The sequence below is a fragment of the Phyllostomus hastatus genome, unplaced genomic scaffold, assembly GCF_019186645.2.
Source record: "Phyllostomus hastatus isolate PE091 unplaced genomic scaffold, TTU_PhHast_1.1 phas_contig_148, whole genome shotgun sequence".
Lineage (NCBI taxonomy): Eukaryota > Metazoa > Chordata > Mammalia > Chiroptera > Phyllostomidae > Phyllostomus > Phyllostomus hastatus.
The window spans coordinates 8225136-8237363 of NW_025333607.1; the positions used below are offsets into that span (position 1 = coordinate 8225136).

The 12228-nt window shown below is 45.4% G+C and overlaps 1 protein-coding gene across 4 annotated transcripts in view; it reads right to left on the reverse strand.

Moving 5' to 3' along the window:
• RGS7 (regulator of G protein signaling 7) overlaps positions 1-12228 on the reverse strand; it is a 304285-nt gene that overhangs the window by 24601 nt on the left and 267456 nt on the right. For all 4 annotated transcript variants that reach the window (XM_045860385.1, XM_045860383.1, XM_045860368.1 and 1 more), the window contains one exon: positions 2334-2408. In XM_045860385.1, coding sequence (XP_045716341.1) covers positions 2334-2408 — 75 coding nt within the window. The remainder of the gene's footprint in view (positions 1-2333; positions 2409-12228) is intronic.

A 12228-nucleotide genomic window follows, 5' to 3' on the forward strand; every position in this document is an offset into this window, starting at 1 on the left:
CATATTCAGTTAGGTAACTTTGATACATATTTGATTAAGCTTCTTATCAAAATTCAAATGGCCTTGCTACCACAAATATAGTATGAATATAAAAGAGATGCACAGATCTGAAAACAAAAGTAGTTAAATTATTAACTTCAATAGAATAACTGACTATAGGGAGAGAACAGGGGGAGGGGTGATAAAATTTGGGGGTGGCCTGCAAGAACTTTGTCTTTGATGAGGAGGACGGATGAGGACACCTAAAAACTGTGTGAGTCCCACCCACAAAATGAAAGTTGCCAGGGGACTTAAAGCAGAGACCTATTCAATCTGTCGCCTGAATGGATCGTTCCAGTTCTGAGCCAAATATGAGCTGAAGTAGCAGTGGTGATAATTCTCACCAGTGTCACCTCCATAAATTCAATAAAAAGGATGAAAACAACAAACCAGCTTGTGGCTTAGAGTGAAATCACATTGTGAAGATTCTAGCAAATTCAACATTTCTGACTGGGGGAAGCTATAAGTGTCAAGAGGTGAGAACATCGTCTTCTCCAGCTGTTAAAAGTGACGGCGCACATGCGATGGCTGTGGCATCCCTGGGAACGTCAGTCTTGCTCCGGTAATTCTAGCGCCACACAGCTCTGCCGCAGTCAGGCCCTGCAGCTCCGGCATTGTGGAGTCACGGGAAGTGAGCTGCAACCCAGGCAAATGCCGCTCAACGATGCCATGTGTTTGCCTATTTCACCTGGGAGGCCTCATGCTTTCCCATCATTAAACGAGGGCTGATGGGCAGTGCACAGAGCAACACCGTCAGCTATTGCTTTTCAAACTTTCAAAGTCACAGGGATGTGAAGGACAGAGTATGGAATACAGTCAATAATATCGCAATAATCTGTACGGTGTCAGGTGGGTCCTGGAAATATGGGGGGGGGGGGACTTTGTAATGTGTATGATTGTCTAACCACTCTGCTGTCTACCTGAAACTAAAGCAAACTAATATTGAATGCAAACTGTAACTGAAAAATAAAATTAAAAAAGAATGATGCTATGTGATGCTTTGGTAAAGTATCGATATTGATTATTGTGTTGAAAAGCAGCATACATGATGACATGAGTATCTTTAAGTTCTATCTCATTAATCCATCCCTTTTCTCTCCCAAGAAAGGGGTGAGAGGTGGCTTTGTGCACTTTTGGGGAGCTGCTTGCATCTTGAATCTCGTTCCATAAAGTGAGTCCCTGGGGCCCTCAAAACGGACAGTGAGCCGAGGATGAAAGGACCCAGGTGAGGCCGTCCACAGGGGCAGGGCACCCACAGGCCTGCTTGGGTCCCACTCTGCCTCCGTCCCTCAGAGGGTCTCAGGGACAAGAGCTTTTGAGTGCTGCGTCTGGGTGGTTTTTGTGGCAATTCTCCCGTGGCTTCTATATCCTCACATCAAGGCCGATTGCCTTATAAGACAGAAAAGGAACTTGAACCACATGAGGCCCTTGTGTCTGAGGCATGTGTTTCTAGGGAGAGAAGAAAAAGACAACAACAAATAAGACTACCAAAAAAATGTTGTGTGCTTACTTCAGGGGCACAGGCCCTGGAAAATGCTATGGCTACATAAGGAAAAAAACCACTGAAAAGAAGGCCTTGAACTTGTGGAGCGCTTTAATGTAGGGGCACCGTCCTTGGACCCGGTCTTCAGAGGGAGCGGTCCAGGCCAGAAATGCTTATGTGCATCAACCTTTTTCTTCTTGAATGGAATGAGGAAAAATGCCTTCTCTGTGTGCGTTACTTTAAAAAAAATACGTAGGTATTACTGCTATGTGTTTTCAAAAGATTATTTAAAGTCTTAAACTTTGGAGAATTGTTTTTTTGTATGTATTCTGTCACATACAGACACCACACAGTCATTGTTTTAGGTCGTCACAGAATTCTGATGTCAGACGGGGGTCTTCCTCATACAGTTTCTGTAGTTATGAATCTTTATAACGTCCCTTTCTCCCTCAGACTTTTTTCTAAAAATGCCCCTCCCCCATCAGTCCCACTTTCTCTCAGACAGTCCCTGGACTCTGAAAAAGATGTCTTTCCTTGCCGAGGACTCTTCCCGCTGAGGGAGAGAAGGGTCCCCAGCACCTCACCCCCGGTCCTGGCACAGGCACCTGCCTGCTTTGGGGAGGGGCTATTTCCTCCGGGGAGAGGGGCCGGCAGAGACACAGGCGGCGATGCCAAGATTAACTCTCAGCCAAGCAACAAGAAAGAGCAGCGGAGACACCCGCAGGTACCCTGCGAGGTGGGAGCGGAGACTTTGGCGACTGACATCCTCGAAGCTCCTTACTGCGATCAGCACAATAACCAGTGATTTTACCTTCCGTGTCTTGTGTGGATTTCTCATCCGGGACGACTTCTTGATGTCCACTTCAGTGGTGTTCACGCATCCAGGCTGGAAATGGAAAACAAGGAGAGACAGAGCGACCTGTGACTGGGAAGTTTTTGATCAGCGCGTCTGTGCCTGGCTCTGCGGAACCTGAGGGAAGGCTGTGACAATAGTCACTGACAGGTCCCCCCACGTGGCCACGGCCACTTCTACCCCCAGTGGCCGGTAATGAGATACGTTGCCCTCTTTTCCTCCTTGTGTGACCTTTAGGTGCCATCCTCAGTGAAGCCCCTGGAGAAGGAGGACAGAGAAATGTGTGGGCTGCGCCTGTGTGAGTGTGGTGACATCCGCTGCAAGCCGCACAGATGTCCCGGTGGCACAGCCACGGCGACAACCGCACCGCACTGCTGTACACAATGAAGAGGTGCATGGGAAATTGTTCTCGACTTGTTTCCTACATAAACTACATGTGAAATATATATGCCACACACACTCACACACACTGCACTAAAACACGAACTGCATTATAGATTTGGTTTGCATACCTAGGTAGGAACAGAAATATCAATAACTGGTTCAGCACAACAGTGTGCTCAGCAGTGGGGGAGGAAGGGAGAGCTCCCAGCGCAGTGGGGCGTATTTGCTGATTGACACCGAGCAATTTACTTAAACTCTCCCAGCATCGGATGGATCCATATCCCATGTTCTGATTTAATTTTTCTGTGGGGGCCTAGCAATGGTATTTTGTAAAAGACCTGCAGCGATTTTAATAACCAGCCAGGATTCACAACCATCGATCGCGATGGAACAGAGATAATGCTTTGAAAATATTAAAGCAACGTGTTTTCATTTCCTATTCAATTTCCATTCCCTTGCAGCCTTTCCCCTAAGTCTGAGTCCATTAGTGAGAGGAGGCATTGACATTCTTTAAGCTCTTATCAATATATCCAGAGCCAAGCGTGGCAAGGTAGATCATGGAGCTTTTCTTCTCTGTGCTAAGGGGTGGGAAAAATGAGGACATAAGATACCGAAAAGGGAAGGCATGCCCTCTCCTGACCTGGAGAAAAGGAGAAATACAAGTAAGAGGTAGAGTAGCAGGTGTCCCATTGTTCCCCTCTGAGGAAGAAACCCCCAGGGCAGTGGAGGGGGTGATAGAAACGCCCACAGGTAAGAGGGAGGCTGTGAATGGGGCCATGGGACAGCTGGTCCCATTCACACCTGGAGGATGGCCCATAGGCCATCATATCTGACACAAGTTGTTCCAGTCGGGCAGGTGTTGGCAAGAGAGAGGAGCCTGAGATCGTCTCTCCCAAAGCTCATGTGCAGCAGGCGAGGATGCACAGTTTGTTGCATGCCTCTGTCATGGGGGATACAGCTTCTGATAGGAGTAGGGGGTGGATGGGAGCCGAGAGTGGGACAAAGGCCGCGGTGGGCAAGGATTTTATGCTGGGAGCAGATGTCTGAACACACGCGAGCACACGCCAGCAGCTGAGTGCCAGAGGACGGGGCAACACCCCTGCTGCCCACACAGGGGCAGCAGTCTGGGGACAAGCTGTACCGTCCTGTCCAAAGCAGAAATCAGCAAGGAGCCAGGAGCCGCCCAGTGGATGCTTAGCCCTGAGCTGCCACTGCACAAGATCACATAAAAACAAAAGCTTTACACCCCAAACTCCTATCCCAAAACAATCTCGCAGAGCAGTAGGGAAGGTGGGAAGAAATCTGAGTGTGATCATTTATCCAAAAGCGACTCAGTTCCCTGACAGACGATTTATATGACTGCATCGTGCAGAGCGCACACCTCGAAGCCCATGGGCATCTGAGGAATACGGACTAATGATGCAAACTACAGAAAGTGAATTTTCCTCATACATCTGAGGACTAGGAACTAATTGAACTTGAAAGCTCCTTCTGTAATAAGCTGTAATTCTAAATCAATCTTCCTTCAGACCAGGCGGGCTCATTGACAAATGGCTCCAAAAATTATGCCAACCACTGAAAGCATGAAATGGAAAGAAATTTTTTTCTGCTCTTCTATACACATATCTAATTTCCCCAGAGAAAATGAGAATTTTCAACCTCCAAGTTCAAGGTTATGGCCATTAGCAGAGATCTAGCATTCTGTTTAAACCACTTATTATTAACATCCTTAAAGGGCAAATTAATAAGAAAGCATTGATTCTAAAAGTAAACATTATTAGAGATTGAAACCTGAGATAATGCTCCATAACTCTGCTCCCATCCCAGGCAAATGAAACCTGCCAGTTCAAAATTTGCTGCTAATGGCTAAGTCATTTAAATAATACGCTGGACCTGGGAGGCCTGTCTCAGTGGCCTGCCTGCCAGCTTTCGTATGCTTTTAAGAGCCCTATGTGACAGGTCATGGTTCAACGGACCCCCGATCTATCACTCAAATAGGGGATTCCTGAAGATTGAAAAGCTCAGATGCCCAAGGTTGTCTACTGTATTTCTGAATAGTTAAGGTCACGACCTAGTGTTCATAACCCATGAAAGAAGTGCTTTCAGAAAGCAGGCACTGTGGTGAATGAAATCTGACAATCCTCTTTTGATATGTTTATGTATTCAGGAAATATTTATGTCTGCATTGACTTGTCAGATTTTGTGAAAAATAGAGATACGGAAACGAAGCCCCGATCCACACTTCGGTAACCTCCTGCTCTGACCAAGAGGACAGACGGGAATCTCCTTGGGGGGGGCGGGGCGGAGGGGGGAGGAGCGAGGGGCGGGGGCAAGGGTTGGGCGGGGCTCGACACAGCGGACTGGCCCCTTCACCGTGTGTTCTCACACACGTCCTGCCGGCTCGCTCCAGCACAGCAGGCAGACATTTTTACAATAATTTGTTTTCAAGCACTTTTGACCTCAATGAGATCACGTCGTTATGGAAAGAGGCAGTTATCTTTGTGAAGCGTGTATATTAAGTATGACTAGCTGGCACCAGACCCCCATGGAATGTTCTGCATAAATCTGTTTTCTGCACTGATAAACATATCTTTCCAATAAGATATAAATAACATTCCCATAGCCAAGTAGGCACTTAATAAAATGCTCAAATATGTACTACTTGCCAGATATAAGTACAGAGTATTGGATTTAAGAAATAATAAAGTAAGTGGCATTTACATTGGCCTAGAAAAGAAGCATCTTGTTTCTAGTGATTTAGGAGTGAATTTATTTTCAACAGCATTAAGCTGCATCGTAATATTACTATAATACTATTTACTAAAAGGGAGAATTCAGTGACTTGGAATCCACTCCTGAAGAAGCAAAAAGGTGCATAGTATTGAGACATATGACTGCCACAGTGTTCGTGGAAGTAGTGTTTGTCTTAATGAGCTGCAAACACATGAGGGAGTTGTTGATGTTATTATTGGCACTTTATATAGAGGAATTTAAATGCCATTCATTTCCTCTGGCGGACTAGCACATTTTTGTTTGCCGTGCCCGGGGTAATGTGGGACAACGGGGACTCTTCCGTGAGGGGCGGCGCTGAGAGTCACACCTGGAGAGTCACCCTCTTTACGATCAGCCACTGTCGCTGACGTGTAACGGGGCAAAACAGTGTTCTCAGTGACGGCCAGATGGAGGTGTGGGAATGAGGTGGCAAACAGGGCTGATAGTGAGACACATGCGTGTCCCTAGGAATATTTTAAAAAGACACGATTCTGGGAAAATGAAGGTTTTGCACAAACATAATTATTGGTTCAATACAATTCAATTCCTGGAAAAGATTTTTTCTTTTGTAATACGGTGCATGTTTTCCAAAGTCACCTGGCGATGAATTCTACCTCAGTTAAAGAGATTCCTTACCCTCGTATAAAGTGATTATAGATTTTAAAGTGTTCAACCTCGGGATTTGTTAAAGGTCCAATCCAAGGTCTCTGTTCCTGAGCACTTGCCAGCTGATTTAGCCTCTGGGCCTTGGGAGTCCTGCTGACCCACCACCGACTAAGCGCTACACACACACACACACACACACACACACACTCTGAAGGAGGTCGTGTGAGGCGACTGCCCTGAAATCCCCTCCATCTACCCTCTTCTATACTATGGAGTCATTTGATTCCTACTCAGTCGTCTTTGCCAGCTACTTGGCCACCCGATCTTGATTACGTAACCACTCTCTGATGCAGGCTATGAATGAGTTGGGAATCTCAAGGGGCAGAGGGAAGGCTCAGGTGGCAGAGGGGAAGGAAATGCACCACACAGCCTGGAGCTGTGGGAAGGGATTAGGTAGAAATGGTAGACCAGGGTCAGGACTTTGGTTTCATCGGAAACGTGAGTGAAAAATCACTGGAGGGAAGTGACTTGTGTATTAAAAATACACTTGCTGTGTATTTTTAAAAACTCAGTATGCCCTTCACACACAAAAAATAACAAAATGGATCATAGAACTAAATGTAAAATGTTGTAATACAAAAGTCTTAGAGGATAACATAGGAGAAAATCTAGGTGATCTTTCAGTTTGGGGATGACTTTTTAGATACCACACCAAAGGCACAATCCATGAAAGAGAAGTCAGCGACAGCTTCTAGTTATTGTCCAGTTATTGTCCAGGCAATAACAAGGAGTTATTGGCAAACACAGAAGTTGGGGATTCCTGGTCCATGGGTTTGTTGACCACTACATGCCTTAAAATGTTTAGCTTTAACTCTTAAGGTGTTTGCTGAATGTGGGAAAATATAAATGAAATCTAGACCAGCTCCTTGATGGCAATGAAGATTTCCCCAGTGTAAAAAATTAGCACCCAAAGAAGGAAAATCAGTCAGTTACTGAACTGGTGAAATGAGCAAGCCTGAGAGAGAAATAAACGTAGACGAAGACAGGGACCGACTTTAGTACTTCCTGAGCTCTCCAACTGGAACGCAGCTCTTTGGGCAGCCGCTATCAAGATTCATGACTCAGAAAACTTCCGACAAAACGCCTGCACAATTGTCTGTCGCTGGCCCATCCTTCCGCATCATCATTGGCAATGTGACGCATGCCAACTGAGCGTGCAACATTAAGATCTGGTGGTCAATTACCAAAAGCCTGGCAGAGCAGGCTTTCTGGTCCTCAGAGTCTCTGCTCCACTTCCCTAATTCTTCTTCTGCTGTGGCTGGACTCAGATCACTTCTATTCTACATGTAGGAACTCTCTGTTCACCTGCCATGACATGATACTCCTTTTTAATAGGCAGGCCGGTGTCACGAGGGTATAAGTACAAAGAGACTGTCAGAGTTCTCAACAAGCTACCGAGAGGACTCTAACGAGCAAGTGGGCCCATAGCTTCTGTGTGCTGTCTGACATCGCTCATGTTTCGTGCTCACCTTTAACATACTTCAAGTCCTCCCAGCTAGAAGTACTTTGTATTAAAAATAATCACTTGGCCGAGGCTGAGTTGTCATGCTTTCCTCGAATAAGATATGAGATCCTTGAGGCAGGGACACGGACCTGAGACAGGTGTGCGCGAACGCTTCTTGTCTATGCCACCTGGCCTGCCATTCACAGGCGTGAATGATCTCCTTCCCCTTCTATGATTTGTTTTCCTTGCAAAATGCTGGTTGTAACTTGAGGACATGCAAAGATTTCTCACTGAAAGATGAAAAGACCATTCTTAGGTTTTGCACGCACACTCCGATTTGCCATGCCCCGGGAGGTCCTGGATCGGCCGGCATCCAGGACATTTTCACAGCCCTCAGCGGAGTGGCCTTTGATTCACATTACCTTGTCATTCCTCCTCAATCTCAATCGTGGGAGGCTGAAGAGTAACACAGAATTGGGGGTGTCCTGGTCCACAGGCTTGGTTACCATCAGATGCCTTACATTTTTTGACTTTAACTCTTACGTGTTTGTTGAATATGGGAATGAAGGAATGAAAGCTAGCCCAGCTCTCTGAGAGCAAAGAAGATTTCCTCAGTGTAAGAGTTTACAGCCAAAGCACAGTCAAGGATCAGTTACTGAACAGGTGAAAACAATTTTCAATTTTGCAGACGTTACTATTGTTTTAGCACAGGTAATTCAATGGTATGTTGTAAGGGTGAACAGAACCAAATACAATTCATGATAGTATAAATAACTCACAGTATATTAAAAAATAATTGTTACGATGGATAGCAATGAGACAGCTACATATGACAGGTAAGTTCATGGAAGTCATTAATCTATTGGAATTACTTTTGAGTTACAACAGCAGCCCTGAATTCAATAGCCTGGAATTACAAAGTACATAGGAGGCTGCTACGTCAGATGTTCTCAAATGGAAAGCAGGTTTCCTCCCGTTCACAGACCAGACACACAGGGAAAGGCTGCCTGTAACACACACCTGAGCTTAGCAAGACCTCTCCAAAGAAGATGCAATCCAAAGACATGCTCTGTTGCATTAAGCTTGATTTCCAAAAGCAGAAAAGTACAAGTACAGTACTTATCTAGTGGTGTCAGAAAAGAGGGTTCCCATAAAGGTATTGGTATTTTCTAGATTACCTATTTATCACTAAGAACCAAAACTTTATATTCACCATTTGGAAAAACATGCCTGAATTCTTACAAAATTATTTCCACAGCAATACAAACTTTTCTTGTTGATTCACGGTCATTATTGGGAACTACACGTATTTTTGCCTCACTTAAGACAGACAGCAGTGTCCTAGCTAGATGGTCCTAGCTCTTAGTGTTTTTCTGAGCTTTTATGTTATTTTATGTCATTTTTAGACTGCCTGTGCCTTCTTCCTATCAGCTGTCACTTTTGCTGCTCTCCACGTCCTTGCCTCTAGCACGGCCCCATCATTTGTCATTTGAGTTCTGCCAGCAGTCAGGAAAACAGACAAATACTCCTTTAACACAGTGTCTCACATTTTAGCAAAGGGACCAACCGAAGCACAGGAGTTAGAGTGTGGGAGTTTTGACATGTACTTTGCTTTAGACTTCAGAGATTATTTCTTGGCTGAGTTCTCAATAGAATGAGATTTTTGGATACGGGAGGTAGGAAGAATAAAAACTGTGATAAATGACGTGTAGGCAAGTTCTCATTATATCCTTTGGGAAACTTACCAGGACATAAATATTATCCTAGCTAATTAAGGAGAACTAGGGTAGATGACATCAAACATTTACGTGAAATTCCAGTTTAAACAGGGATCACATACAACAGGGGAATTGGAGATGCATTCCGTGTCATGAGAGGTGGGAAGGAAGCTAACTAAGGGGAGTGAGGGGGCCGCATTCCGAGGCTGCACCTCCCCCAGTGAGAGAAATGTACTCCTTTCACAGGAAATGCCGTCACCCCCATCCGGACAGTCAAGCACGGCCTGGGCGTCATCATTGACTCCTCTCCTTCCCCCACTTCCTGCCTCAGCAAATCTTATGAACTTGACCTTCCAACACATCCCAACTTTATCTGCTTCTCTCCCTCCTCACTGCTACCACTCAGGTCCCAGCTGCTAATGTCCTTTGGATGTGTCCCCATTGTCCCTTTCTTGCTTTGCCCACGTTGTCCCCAAGTTACTCTCTGCCCAGCAGCAGCCAGAGTGCTCTTTTAGAACGACAGCCATATCATCACTCTCCACACTTCAATACGCTTGTCACCCCACTTAGGCTAAAGGCAAGCCCTTTGCCGTGTTCTACAAGGTGCTACATAAGCAGCCTCTGCCCACCTTTCCATCCCCACTTGGTACCTCCTTGCCCACGTCACCGCAACCTCACTGGCCTTCTCTCTGCTTCTCGTCTGTGCCAGGCTCTCTCCTCTGCACCAGCAGCTCCCCTTCCTTCCCTCAGGTACGTTCGCTTAGCCCCTGGCCTTCGGGGCCTCGGAGAGTCCCTACTTGATGGCTTGGCCTCAAATAGTTCCCAGTCCCTCCCAACCCAATCACCTTGTTTTTGTTTTTATCATGGAACTTCCCCCCACCTGGAATGTTCTTATATATCTGTTCGTGTATTCCAACTTTTGACCACGGAAAGGTAAGCTCCGCACATATAGGAACCTTGGCTATCTTTTTAAATATTTGTGCCCGAAACTAAAATTTCCTCGTACCTAGTAGGTATTTAATGAATGTGTACTAAGTTAATAAGTAAATGAGAGGAAGTAGAGGTTTTACATAACAGTTCTTCCTGAGCCCTCATAAAAAATACAAAATGGTTTTATTTACTGTTTCTGGCGTGTGTGGTATGCACGCACACCTGAGAACACTGGTGCGTGTAACAGCCTCCTGGCCAACTGGGCGTCACCTGCCATTACCATTATACATTCCCTTAACATCAAACAAATGCTCTAGTTCCTCAGTTAGGTGTAAAGGAAACATTTCTGGCACATAACAATTTCACTCAAATATTTTTTACCTCGGAATATAATCAGTCCATTGGTTGATAAGTGTCAATGGCTGACAGCAGACAGCTGTCAGAGAGTACGTGAAGCACCCACCAGCCGCTGCCATTGCCAGCAGTGTAAGCTGACGTAAGAATAACAGTCACATAGCAAGGGATTGGGTCTTTCTCCCCATATTTTCAGATGTCAGTTTACCAGGATTGGAGGAAGCTGATCACTAAAAACAAACACGTTACGTGACACCGAATGAAAGAAAAACAACAAATAAACAAACTTTAGGAATTTAAGGCCAGATGTCATATTTAATAAATAAATAAGTACATTCTGGGGACGAACTATATGGTGGAGGTGCAGGCAGGAGCACAGAACTCAGCGCAGTTTAAAATTCTTCAGATCCATCAGATCAGGCTCTAGACTAATAATATATCCTCATTTCAAGCTTTTACTCCTCAGAGGGTTAACCGCTGACTTTTGAAAATACGTAATGACAAATGTCTTTACGTTGGAGTCTCCGATAATGAAACATAAACTGTTCAGGAAAAGCCAGTTTTTGCTTGTGTGGAGGCACATCAATGATGGTTGAGAGGGCACCAGCAGAGTGGGGGGAATTTTTTCTAGGACCTTCTGGGTCTGAGAGGTTTATTTTGTTCTTATTCACTTAGATGGTTTGAAATTTTAATTTTATCATTTTCTCAAGAAAGAGAAAGTTCTTTGGAAACAGATAAGAGAACACAGCATTGCTTTAAAAAAATACAATTTGTGTATCTGGGGAAAGGCAAATGAACAGGAAAAAAATCCCACATAATAAATGCTCCCTACGAAATCTCGCTGGTCCTGTGAGAATACTGGCAGAAGGAACCCGTTTGTCTCTGCTCCGCCATCTCCGCGTGTGCGTGTGCACCTTCTCACCTTTTTGCTTTGATCTGATCACAAACCCATAGAAAAAAATTGCAAGGATGTGTCTCAGGACTCCATAGACTCTTGTTCCAGATTCTTCAATTGGTAACATTTCCCGTCATTTACTCTCTTTCCCTATGTTTAAAAGATTATCTATGGACCCTTTGCATGGGCAAATAGAATTCTCCTTCGGCTGTAGGAGGAGTGGCCCAGGGCACTGCCTTCCCCGTCCCACACACCACAGCTGGAGCCTGCGCTTCCCTCCTGACTCCACCCCAGGCTGCAGAAGGTGCGAGACACCACCAGCACTTGAGATCAACAATCTTCTCTGCCCGCCTCCCTGAGACTTGGCTGTTGGCCTTCAGGGCCTCATCCTCAGCGCCACCCAGCCACTGCCCACATGCTCACTGCATCAGAAAAAACAGGGCAGACATCTGGGGGCACCAATGTAAACAGTTGCCAACCCATAGGCTATAGAAGCACCCCCATAATAACAGGGAAAGCAGTTTTACTCTCAGTCTTCCGCTGGCTCACATAAATAGCACTGGATATTACATAACAATAGGACACTATCTCCAAATCTATTCAAGGATGAAAAGAATGGGGGCGGATGAAAGATATAGCTAGAGAATGAGAACAATTTCACTGTCGAGGCTCCTGAGTGCCACGTTATAT